Source organism: Lynx rufus, unplaced genomic scaffold (genome assembly GCF_022079265.1).
Source record: "Lynx rufus isolate CCGP_SWC_20201006 ecotype Redwood Valley unplaced genomic scaffold, mLynRuf1.p SCAF_11, whole genome shotgun sequence".
NCBI classification, from domain to species: domain Eukaryota; kingdom Metazoa; phylum Chordata; class Mammalia; order Carnivora; family Felidae; genus Lynx; species Lynx rufus.
Genome location: NW_025814825.1, coordinates 59,458,509 through 59,471,477, shown reverse-complemented (window position 1 = coordinate 59,471,477; position 12,969 = coordinate 59,458,509). Strand labels below are relative to the sequence as shown.

Below are 12,969 nucleotides of genomic sequence, written 5' to 3'. Positions count from 1 at the left end.
CGAGTTCCATCCGGGTTTCTTGAACCATTAAGACAACTTGGAGCTCTTGTGGACCTAGGTAGGGGAGTACCGATTAGCTCGACGCCCTCCTTCTACAGACAACGGAAGGAAGCCTGTACGTGGTCACATACAAGGGCATAGTGGGGACGTTAGGAGTCAGGCAGCCGCGGTTCTACACAGATGAGCCCCGCAACACTCTGCAAGTCGTGATAGCGCAAAGCCTCTGTTTCCTCACTTCGCCCCTAGGTGGAGAAGAGCAGAAATCCGCTCTCTGGGATGGAGAGAATGAAATGAAATCACATTTGCTTTACTGTTGTCCCTTGGGAAATCGGCACTGTTTAGTAAATACCTTTCCCGTTGGCAATTATTATTTCTAACTCCCAATTTCGTTTTCCGGTGATTTGTGACTTCAGCATAACAAAGTCTCAATCACAGCTACGGCTCTGGCCAGGTTCTTTGTGGTGATGACATCAGCACCCCAGGTGCGTGTCTGGTGTGGCTGGACTTGACCCCATGAGGTTAACAGGAAGGACAATCTGATAGGGGTCTGTGTATCCAGTTTCTACATCCAGCTGCTGGAGGGAAGCAGACTATATTAGAAAAGTGAATGCAGGGTCAGCACCTCCTGAAATTGCAACTGTTCTGTATTCGTATAGATGACAGATTTCCGATTGCCCGCCAGCTGTAATTATGGTCGGGCAGCCCGAATCTTCACGATCTTTTTCTAAGGAGGCAGGTGTAATAGGTGTTTTGTTTCAAACATATAGATTTACCTATTTGTTGAAATTTTGCAGAAAACAAGCAATGATCCAAGAGGTCACCAGGCTAGTGAGTTGTCTGTGTCGGTTCAATGTTAACGATGAAGAAACAGACGTTACCATTGAACGGGGCACCTGTTAGCTTAACAGCTACTATTCAGAGATTTTGTATTCTCTTTTTTTTTAATTTTTTTTAATGTTTTATTTATTTTTGAGACAGAGACAGAGCATGAACAGGGGAGGGTCAGCGAGAGGGAGACACAGAATCTGAAACAGGCTCCAGGCTCTGAGCTGTCAGCACAGAGCCCGACGCGGGGCTCGAACTCACGGACCGCGAGATCATGACCTGAGCCGAAGTCGGCCGCCCAACCGACTGAGCCACCCAGGCGCCCCAGAGCTTTTGTATTTTCTACTAAAAATGCATGTATTTGCATCATCGTGACAGAACCGAGTGACCTCAGAGCGGCCCTGACCAAGCAAGGAGGGCAGACAGCACAGAGATGTCCGGGGAAAGGCTGGAGGGCAGGGCGAGGGTGGGAGACAGGGCAGGGAACATTCCTGCCTGCAGCAGCCACTGCAGGGACAGCCGAGTGGGGGCATCCGTGGGGGAAAAGTGGTTCCATCCAGTGTGGCTCGTGGACCAGGTGTGTGTGCAGAGGAAAAGGAGGACTGGAGAGGGGCAAAGGGCAGGTCCCAGGGTCCCAGGGGTCAGGGAGGAGACAGTCACTGTTAACTCTCCCAAACCCCAACCTGAAAGCCAACCGGACAGCCAACCAAAAGGGTCTGTTCCGCAGAACTCACATTGCCAAAACATCCAAGTTCACATAATTTAGATGGTCCGTTCATCTCCAAACTGTAAAGAGGCAGTGTAGTTGATGAGGGAGCATAAGGCAAGCTGACAGGCTGCAAACCGTGCCCCCCGCCCACAAAACTCCCCAGGCAGGACAAGTGTGATATCCCTCAGGCACTGCTGGATGCCCAAAAACAAAGGAAAGGGGAAAAACAAATGGTTAATGATAGAGATCACAGTCCTGCAGGACCCGGAGTCTCCATCTATTTACAAATATCTTAGTAAATCACAAGAAAAAGGCACTCTTATCAATAGCCTAATCTCAGAAACCTACAGACTCTGTTTTCTGGAGCCCCACATCACCCCTCCACAGCGATGCGGGGAACAAAGGCCGAAGGAAATGGCAGATAAAACTGAATTTCCTTATCACCTGCAGCCCACTGACAAATACTTGAGGCCGGCAGAGTAAAACTTTTCTCCAGGAACTCCTTGAAGTCTTAATGCTAATCTTTGCTAGAGGGAGAAACAACCTTACCATGACAATAGCTAGGCCTCCAAGATCCTGAGAGTCTTCTTTAGCATATGAAAATCTCACTGGAAACTTCCCCTGGAACTTCACCTACCCCCCAACCCCATAGTAAATAACCAGGCGGTCCTCATGGTCCTGGGGCAGCTCTTCCTGTCCAGGGTCCTGTCCCCAAGCTTTAATAAAATCACCTTTTTGCACCAAAGACATCTTCAAGAATTCTTTCTTGGTCGTCGGCTCTGTACCCCATGAATCCTACCATCACCCCCAAAAACCTCATCATGGTGAGAAGACAGGCATCCAGAATCCGCCCCCGGCAAAATGAAATGGCCCTCACTGGTATCGTTCAGAGACCTTATGGGCACCAAGCTAGCCACCGAGCAGCCGATCACAGGACAGCCTGCAGAGGAAGAAATCCAAGCTACAGCCCCCAACTACCTGCTCCCCACTTCTGCCAGTGCCCGCCCGGAGGGAGCAAGAGGGTGTTTAATGGAAGTCATGGCCCCTCATCAGCAGCAAAAGAAGCAGAGATAACATTTTCACGTGCGACGGTCCTCGACTTGGTTTCTACTCCATGTTTTTGAATTGTTGGGTATCACGACCTTGGAAAGGGAGCCTCAGCACCATCACAACAGTCCCCACGGAGTGCTGGAGGGAAGCTCACAGCGGGGCAGGTGCAGGAAAGGCAAGCAGGGCCTGGGGCAGAGCTCGATCAGGCAGGGAGATGGTTTCAGGCCTCCACGGCCTTCCTAACGGGAAAGGAAGTGTGGGAGCCAATATATGGATTCGGACACTAAACAGTGTGAGTGGAATAAGCAGTTTACAAAAAAAAAAAACCTCTTGATTTCACCCAGTGATGCTGCGCTGACTTCAGATAGGTGAATTTCTCAAGCCAAAGAATCAGGAAGAAAGCTGGAAGCTAATACGTGGAAGAGGAAGAGAGCGATTGTTGAGAAAAGCAACAGGCCTTGGGGTCTATTCAAGAAAACTGTCCTCTTTGTGGGCGAGACTGGAGTGAACCCTCTGGTTTGGGGCTTGGGTAGATGGTGTGACCACACTGTGGACCATCCCGTGGGGCTGATGAGCAGCAGTGGCACCAAAGGACCCCTGGGGAGGGGCTGACTCACACTGAGCATTCGGCTCGGACGATGCTGTCTGCAGCCAGGCGTGTGCTTCAAATTCACCCAGGCACATGAACCACAGACAATGAGCCAAGCTTGGGTAAGCTCAGGATGGGAATGACGGGGGGTGTACTAAGCTGACTGGCTCTCAGGTGGTGTCTCGGGGGTGGGGGCGCAGCGGGGTTCGAGCCTCAGGCTGTTTAAAAAAATTTTTTTAATAGCTATTTATTTTTGAGACAGAGAAAGACAGAGCATGAACGGGGGAGGGTCAGAGAGAGGGAGACACAGAATCTGAAGCAGGCTCCAGGCTCCGAGCCGTCAGCACAGAGCCCGACGTGGGGCTCGAACTCACCGACCGTGAGATCATGACCCGAGCCGAAGCCGGATGCTTAACCGACTGAGCCACCCGGGCGCCCCGAGCCTCAGGCTGTTTTCAAATGCAGACTTAGCTGGGAGGGCACCCATGGCATGGTTACCTGGCATGGAAGTTTCCTTCCTGGCCTTTTGCTCCCCCCTAGGGACAGTGGTCTCCGAGGCAGGGTAGGGGTCCGGCTGGCCACCAAGCCGCTTACCCTCCGTGGGTGAGTTGAATTTGGTGTCATTTACGAAGGTGGACAGGTCCGAGGGCTGTGGGTAGTCCTGTTTGTCAGCCTCCAGGTCCACTGTCACACACGTCCACTTCTGGTTGGTGACCGCCAGCTTCTCCTCGTCGGTTGCGTGGACCACGGCGGAGATCACCGGCGTTTCCGGGGTAGCCGCTGGAGTGGAGTCCTGGGGGCAGAAGCAAAGCAGTTGGTCTTCTCATACGGTCTCTGTGTCCCCAACTGCACCCGACCCGTCTCTGTGTCCCCAGCTGCACCTGCCCAGCCAGGTCTGGGGGGCCCCCCTAACCAGGACACGTCTCCATCACAATCCTCTGGGTCCTCGGACTCTGCCCAAAATGGTCCCGAGGAGACAAGATTCTTTCCTCTGTGCCTTTCCTTTCCTGATGGCTTGTTACAGAGGGTGGCGGAGGGTTTCAGACAAATTAGGATTTTGTGTCGGAGTGATGTGGGGGCATTCCTGCTCGTTCAGTCCGAGAAAAATAAGGAACTTTAACTCTTGGCACTTTCATGACCGCAACTATCGAGTTATGTCTACACAGGGCTTCAGGGCCTGTGCAGCGATATCCTTAATTATCGCCTGACATTCTGCATGCCTGTGGCTGCGGGATTTTTTCCATGGAGGGGGAGCAGCTGAGCAGGGCAGTGGGGGAGCCCCGAGTGCTAGAGCAGAGCTGGGACCGGGACCCCAGCCCCCTCTCCTGGGGCCGGGCTAGGGTCTGCGGGGCCGGGGCCTCGCTGGCTCAGAAGGGGGCCTGGTATACACGCCCGAGGCTAACCTTCCTGGGTCTGTAACGGTACAGATCTCATACAGGGGATGGTTAGAGCGCGATGGGCACACCTGAAGGGAGGGTGGAAGCGCCTACCTCCTCAGGGCATGATTTTGATCTCCCCTGCCTGGATTTGGTTACATAATCCAGTGCTCTTGACACATAGCCCATCCTTTCTCACCATACATTCATGTGTCTCAACGGACTTTCTCAATTTGAAATTCATACACGTTCTCGGCTGATTAACTGGCAGAATGGACAAATGGGCTGGTGCGATTCCTACAGAATCCACTAACGCTCGCTGAACATCTTTCTACTCGCGGGACGCACTCTGATCTTTCCCAAAGGGAAGGGATCAAAACGGTGTCTTGCAAACAGCAAGGGACGCCCCATCCCTCCAACCCTCCACATACGAGCCAGAGAGGATGCTGGAATGTGCCCGTGACGAACAGAAGAGAAACTTCGGTTGACTAGTAGGGAATCAAAACACATGGGCTCTAACTTCCCCGGGTGAGTGGCAACATCGTACTTATCGAGGGACCATCGTACCTGAGAAGGTGGGTCAGAGAGAGGAGACCGTTTTGGCGACCTTTTCACCCTAAATGTGTCACTGGAAATAGAACGGAAAATGTCAACACAACAAACAGGGGCACAGAACAGTCCAGAGTTCCACAGAGTGGACCCACGCCACCGTGTCTGAGGAGCGTCTGGCCCAGACCCACCCTCCAGCCCTCGCTACTCCACACCAGCTGAAAGATGTCCGTGCTGATCATTCCCACTTAACACCAGATACCGTTGCTGCCCCCGAGGGAAAGAGTCCTGGAGCTGGAAATCCTTAGAGAGATGCCATTTTGGAGAGCTGGCCCAGAAAATGAAGCTAAATTTAGCCGGATGTTCTTGTGTTAAAAAGCAGATTTGGGTGACATTAATGTATTCAGAGTCATCCAAGAATGTCTGAAACCAAACGGGGCGGGGGGCAGGGATCTAGGTTCCTGACACCAGTTAAGGGGAACCAGTTTACTGACTGGCCAGCCGACACAGCACATAATAAACAGCTGAAGGATCTGGGCAGAAACATGAAGGAATGTTCTGGGTCTTCAGGGAGAATTCCTTCCCACTCACTGGAACTCTGAGCGTAACGGATTCCTGCACCTCAGACCTGGGTGAGATTCTGACCAGAGACAGAGCCAGGGTTGAGACGATTCTTTTTAAAATTACAGTAGAATACACCTAACACACAATGGATCTATCTTAAACACTCACGTTCAATAGCGTAAAGTACATTCGCATTGTACAACCAATCTCCAGAACTCTTTTCAGGGATGAGGTGATTTCTCTAATGTCTATTCTCAACCATGGTTAACAACTCTTTTCCCTCTTTCTCCTTTCTATAAATAACTGGGGGCAAGCGCAGGTCACTAGAGGCAAAGGAAAATCAGATCAGACTTATGAAAGGGTCAGAAGGAAAGCATTTTTAGCATACGTGGTTCCACTGACTCCACTAAGTGGTCTGAGGTGGTGGTAGCAGGGGGGTCATTTCCCAGGCAGAATGGAAGCGTTCCCACCTGCAGACGGACCCCTGGTCTCAGGCCCCTCTGCGGTATGGTCCTGCCTCCACCAAAGCAGCGGCTTTGTGGCGGGGGGAAGGCATCCCCTGACCTTAGATCCCACTACCTTTCCCTGCTCTAAATATTAACCAGATGGGGGCGCCTGGTGGCTCAGTCAGGGAAGCGTCCTGACTCTTGATTTTGGCTCAGGATTGTGAGATCAAGCCCTGCATCAGGCTCCGTACTGAGTGTTGAGCCTGCTTGGGATGCGCTCGCTCTCAATCTCTCTCTCTCTCTCCCTCTGCCCTCTCCCCTGTTCGTGCTCTCTCTCTCTCTCAATAAATACATACATACGTACATAAATAAATAGATAATAACTGGATGGACAAAGCAATTTGGCATTCAAGTTCCTTCCCTGTGTTCTCTTCAATAAAAACGCTCCAACAATGGCATTCAGTCATGAGAAAATACTAGAAATGGTTATTTCCAGCACTTATAGCATTTGCCATATGAGCAATACAGTCACAGCTTGAAGCATATATTTATTCATGCATATAAATATATAACTGTATATTTCAAAGTTGCTAAATGGCTCTAAAACACTAAAGAAATCCCTTGGCCAGAAGCACGCCTGGGAGACTCCACTCTACCCCAGGGCTGCTGGACCCCTGGGACCAGGCCAGCTTCCCTTGTAAAGACAGGGAAGCAGGAAAGGTACCTGTCCTTGGGCCCCCGGGAGCCGCCCAGGACATCTCTCCTGGCCGTGGGGGCAAAGCCGTGCAGGCACGGAGACGGTTTGCTCTGCCTGCAGCGACACCCAGCAGGGTGACCCGTGCACGGACAGCATGCCGATCGACACCCAGCCTGGTCCTGGGTGGCCAAGGACGCAGGCCCAGAGCAGGCTGGTGGTGGCTCTCACAGCCGTGTGCTCCCCGAGTCAACCCACAGGTCTCAAGGAGACACAGCCCACAGATTTCTGCTTCGCACGTTAGCAGGAACAAGTGACCTCAGTCGCCGCCTGCGGTTGGCCGGATGCTTATTTTAACGTGAAGCCACACCCAGTACTTTGAAAGCAATCGCTCACTAGCTCAATTTGAAATGAAAGAATGGAATGAGAGCTTAAAAAAAAAAATGTATGGGTTTCAGATGAAGACATCGAATATGCAAGCAGGAGAGTTCCATTCCTGACAAGCAGGCAGATGTTGGGTAATCGCATTTTCACAGCCAAGCAGTTTCACTTATGCTAATCACTACGAAACAGGAAAGTAACCTCTGCTACGGGGAGCCCCATGCCCCACCTCCCCGTCCCCAGGCCCAACAGAGAGATACACAAGCAGCAGCCACGGAGAAGAAATGAAAAGAGCTTGAAAGCAAAAACAAAAAGCAGGGGGAAGAAAAGCACATTCAGTGGAAGAGGCAGGTTCCGTTAAATTTACTTACAACAGAGAACACACAGACATCACATCTTCAACCATCCTAAGACAAGAAGACAAGAAAAAAGAGAGACGGACAGAAGGAACTGACAAAAAAGATCCATCTGCACACAATTGGCTACTGATGGGTTGGGACCCAAGAGGCATCCACCGTGAGTTCTGCTTGGGAGAGGGGGCCACATCCCGGCTTTTTGGAGAGGGGGCTGTCCGAGAACACCTTCCTCTCGTGCTTCCGATCACCCCCTAAAGTGCCGGTGTTCAAAGAGCTTTGTCACATCGTGGTGGGTTCCAGGCCATCTGCACTAGAGGTGAGGACAAGAGATGGGGTCGCTTCCCTGACCTGTGTGCTCTGATGACAGGACGGACCATAACCAAACTATCTGTGCGGAAGGAGGAGGTGCGCAGTGGCTGCAGGCTGGCTTCCGTTCCAAAAACGAGGGAACGTGGCTTTGTCGTCTGAGCGTTTCAGAGATCTGTTTGAGGCTTAAAATAAAGCGTCCAACACAGATTCGATGGAATCTCTAGGAAGGGCCAGGTTGGGGAACTGATCTCAAGGTTCCTGGTTGGGGAGCCTCGGATCCCAAGACTCGCGCCTGCTTAGAGAACCTCTTCGCAGGAAGTCCCGAGTCCTTCTCAAGGTAACTCCTCGGGGAGCCCAGAATGGGACGTAAGAAGGTCTGCCCTGTCTCCATTCATACCGGACAGAGGCAGAGAGGCCAGCAGCTGCGGTCTGCTCTGCTGAGTTGGTGCCAGAAGCCTGGTCGCTGTGGCCTTGTTCGGTTACTGACCCTACTTCGCATGAAGGCAGGAGAAAGGCTCTAAGTACCCTCCCCACCCAGTATGCTGGGACCCACGTCCTGGAAACGGACCCACAGCCATCCAGGTGAGAGCGCGTCTGGAGATGAATTCCAGAAGCACAGACACGTGGTTGTTAAAGGCACCCTACTTGGCAAGTGTTTGAGGACAGCTGAGCCAATTATTGGTGGCCCCCTGAGGGTCACAGGGATTTCGGGGATGGTTTCTCCCTTTCAAGTTGCCTCGATCTCTTTCGGGACCTATGGGGCCTTGGACTCTTGTCTGCAAAAGATGGCTAGAAAAAGGGAGGACAGGCTGGCTGGGGTGCGAGGAAGGGCCCAGGCCAGGCCTCTCGTTCACGGGCCTCCCAGAGACTACTGGGTTTGCCTCCTGACGAACACGTTAACGGGCAGACACAAATACGACCAATTCTAACACTATTTGAAGGGTGGATCTCCTAGCTTCTAGGCCACCCCCAAAAGTAATTCCTGTGCCAAGCAGGGAAAAGGTTAAGTCACCCAAGCACAGATGAGTTCCCTCTCTGTGGGATCTCCCACACTCCCCCGGAGTCAAATGTCAGGCCTTCAGCTCAGGGTAAAGCCTTAAACCACTGACATAATAATGAGGCAAAAGATCAAAGACGCTAGACCCAGAGGGATTTGTGCACGGGAAATGCCACCACCGTGGGCACAGAGAGGGAGGAAAACAGGGATCGTGTTGCAAACCTGGAGGCATTATGGCAGATGGCGGAAGGGTTAGGGCAGCCGCGTTCATCCAGGCACACGACCCGGGCTCACAGCCAAGGCACAGCCCCGAGCTTACCACCTGCACCCCTGCACTTACGTCTTGAGGGGCGTCTTCTTCTTCTTGGCGGGCTTGTTCAGCCCATCCCCGTCCACTCCATTGGCTTCGATGGCACTGGCTGGGATCTCAAAGGAGGCTGGGGATTTAGAAGGTGAGGCTGGGGTTTTAGAGGACGTCTTAAAAGGGTCAATGGATTCGTCGCAGGCGTCTGCGTCAAAGTTGTAGGACTGTTGGGGCAGTTTGGGGGACTCTTGCATTTTTGAGGTGGAGGAAAAAGGGTTAAAATTGGGGTCGTCCCACTTGTCAATATCAAAGGTGTAGGTACCCTTAGCAATAGGGATGTCATTGGGTTCATCGGGGGACCGGGTAGGTGAGGCAGGAGCGTTGTCGAGTTTCTCGGGTGTTTTTTTCATCTTTGGCCTCCTTAGGGGCATTTTGGCAACCGGCTTTTTGCCTAGCTTTTTGGTAGGAGGGGGGTTTTCCTGCTGGGTGTCCCAACTGCCCTTGTCCTCAGAATAGTCAAACTCCAGCCTCACCGAGAGCCCTTTGACCGGGGAGTCCTCCTGCCCCCCACTATCCGACGGGGTCACCTCCACTGCCTCCGGAGCTGTGGCAAGAGGCAACGTCTTCCTTCCAACGGGGGGTGAGTTCTGCACTCTGCCGCTTCCGGAAGCTGGGGGGACGGCCCCTTCGGCACCCTCTGGGTCCAGAGGGCAGGCGGCCTTGGGCACAGCAGCAGGCTCCAGGGGTACCTCCTCTGCCAGGGCTGGTGCAGAAGCTTCCGTCTTGGTCTCGACTGCTCTGTTCTCCTCACTGGGGACAGGACTCTCTTCGACTGGCTCTTGTGGTGTCTCTTTCACTGGGGGGGTTTCCGTGGGTTTCTTGGTGGTCTGCTTCTTTTTTAAGGAAGGCGGCCTCGGTTTTTTAGTTCGCTTAAGGGTACTGGAGGCACTGCTTGAGCCCGCGCCGTAGGCATCTGGGGCCAGGGCCACGGCCTCGGCGTTGCCTGAGCAGGAAGCACCATCAAAGTCACTAGCTTGCAGGCTGAGAGATCGGGAGAGCGTGGACTTGGAGACGGGGACAGAATCCGTGGACTTCCTCCGCGTGTTCACTTTGCATTCCTGACTCTTAGAGTCCGAGCAGCGGGGCTCCAAGGTCTGGAAATCATCCACCAGCTCGATGGTGTCGAAGTCTAAGTTGTAAGTCCCGCTGCTGGCTATAGGCTTGTCTTCATCGAAGACGGCAGAGAAGGAGTGTGACGGGGGGCGGAAGGGGCTCCCCTCCACCGAGCTGCTGCGTGGGCCATCGGGGACACAGGCTGTCTCAGAACCGCATCCTGAGGAAAAGGAGACAAAGCAGTCACCGAAGGACGAAGGACACAGGACACTGGACTGCTTTCATCTCGTGCCAGACTACCACCCTCTAGACAGAGTCCCCAGGACCCCCGGGCCCCCACTGGGTGGGCGCGGTGCGTGGGCACAAAGTCTGCTCTCACCCATTATTGGCTCCAGACCCCAGGTAGGCTTACCCTCCGGTCCCTCATCTGTCAAATGGGAGTGACGCGGGCTGTTTGGGGGACAGCTCAAATCATTCAGTCATTCCAAAAATGTTTACCAAGTTCCCAGTCGGGACTAGGCACCATTCTGGGTGTTGGAGATTCAACAATGAACAAAACAGACAAAAATCCTTGCCCTTCCGGAAGGTACATCCTTCGGGGAGAAGACAGTTAAGAAATAAATAAACAGGCAAAATGCACAGACTGCCAGATGGTGATAGGTGATATGGAGAAAAATAAAGCCAGGGTAGGAGTGCTGCAATTTTAAAATAAAGGAGTTGGCAAAGCTCTCCAGGGAGGAAACACTTAAGCAAAGATCAGAAGCATGGGAAGGGCGTGAACCAGGAGCATATCTGGTGGGGGTGTGAGGGGAGCATCATAAGCAAAAGGAACAGCAAGTGCAAAGGTCCTGGGGTAGAAGCACGCTAACGTGTTAAAGAAACCTCAGAGGCCACTGTGACTAAAGCAAGGGAGAGGGAGACAGCCATTAGCATCATCAAGCCTGTTTTTGACTACTTGGAGCTTGTTGTGAGGAACAACTGGGAGCCTTTCTGTGGAGCCCCCAGGCCACCGCAGCAGGACTGAGGATGCCCTGTTGCCACCTGTCCTTATGCCAGGTGTCCCCTATAATCTCTGCCTCCAACTCTGCTTGCCACGCTCCTCTTCTTGGCCTTACCTCTAGTCCATTCCCTCTCCTCTCTTTGCTGCTTTTTAAAAAAAAAAATTAACACTTTTGTTTATTTATTTTTATTTATTTTTATCACGTTTCTTTATTTCTGAGAGGCAGAGAGAGACAGAGGACGAGTGGGAGAGGGGCAGAGAGAAAGGGAGACACAGAACCTGAAGCAGGCTCCAGGCTCCGAGCTGTCAGCACAGAGCCCTATGAGGGGCTCGAACCCATGAACCCTGAGATCATGACCTGAGCCGAAGTCGGACACCCAACCGACTGAGCCACCCAGGCGCCCCGTTTTGCTGTTCTTGCTGGCTTCCCCACCGCCACAGCCACTGCCGTCCACGGAGGCTGCTCCTTATCTTAAAACATGCCGCGCACACTCTACATGTTGGCCACGAAATGCTCCATCACCTGATGACCCCACCGTCCCATGGGGATTTGGCCAGCCTGGCCTTGGCTTGGCTACCCTGGGCTCTCCCCGTGCCAGGTGGTGCCTTTCATGCATTTCTGGGTTCACAGCTCTCCTGGGCAGTCAGGAGGCCAGAAAGTGGCCAGAGAACAAACACTATGTCACTGGACAAAGGAAGACAAATGTTGCAAAGAGGTCTGCAGAAGAAGGGATCGGAGAGTCAGCACAGGTATGGCCTGGGACGGCGTCTCTAAAGTTGGGTTTCACTGATGGGGTTCATGCCCCCAGCGCCCACCCCGTGCCCGGCTGGGATGGCTGCCGGATAAAATACAGGATGTTCAGTTAAAGCTGAATTTCAGATAACTGAGTAGTTTCTAGTATACATATGTCTCAGTAATTCCTTGTTTATCTGGGATTCGGATTTAACTGGGTGCCCTGTATTTTTATTTGCTGAATCTGTCAGCCCTCTCTATGCCTCATCCCAGCAAATGTACAAGGTTTGGGAAATGCTCAGCTAACACTGAACCGGCCTCTCGCTGTAGATTTTCTCAGAGCAATTCATGCTCACTATTGCAAATGCCCCGGGGGTGAGTATTTTGTACGGTGCTTCCGGAACTTTGCTCACAAACATATCTTTCTCTTGAAGCACCTGGGAGAGGAAGCACTGGGGGGGGGGGGGGTGGTGCGGGCGGGGGATGACATCACAAGGAAAGTCCAGCCTCCCAAGTTCAGGGACTGGTCTGGTCATCTTTGCTCTCCTTGGACTTGTCCCACTTTCTCTTGCAGGCTCCAAAAACGCCTCTAGGGGCACCTGGGTGGTTCACTGGGTTAGGCGTCTGACTTCCGCTCAGGTCACGATTTCCTGGTTCATGGGTTTGAGCCCCACATCGGGCTCTGTGCTGACAGCCTGGAGCCTGCTTCCGATTCTGTGTCTCCCTCTGTCTCTGCCCTTCCCCTGCTTGTGCTCAGTCTCTCTCTCTCTCTCTCTCTCAAAAATAAATAAACATTAAAAAACAAAATGCCTCTGGAAGCACATCTATTCATGGTTCAAAACTTCTTCATCTCTTCGGTGCCCAGCACCACCCAGGCCCTACTTGGAGCAGATGGACGGAGAGCTTCCTTGAAACTTCACAGCTCTTTCCACTGAAAGATGCCTCCCTCACCTCAAAACACTCCTGCTTCCTTT

General features: G+C 52.6%; 1 protein-coding gene across 3 annotated transcripts in view; it reads right to left on the bottom strand.

Moving 5' to 3' along the window:
• TACC2 (transforming acidic coiled-coil containing protein 2) overlaps positions 1–12,969 on the bottom strand; it is an 82,714-nt gene that overhangs the window by 30,175 nt on the left and 39,570 nt on the right. For 2 of the 3 annotated variants that reach the window (XM_047072745.1, XM_047072747.1), the window contains exons 3-5: positions 9,186–10,482; positions 5,117–5,177; positions 3,768–3,966 (exon numbers count right to left, since the gene is read on the bottom strand). In XM_047072745.1, coding sequence (XP_046928701.1) covers positions 3,768–3,966; positions 5,117–5,177; positions 9,186–10,482 — 1,557 coding nt within the window. Of the gene's footprint in view, positions 1–3,767; positions 3,967–5,116; positions 5,178–7,554; positions 7,591–9,185; positions 10,483–12,969 lie in introns of all 3 variants that reach the window. The other variant, XM_047072746.1, reaches the window with a different exon arrangement.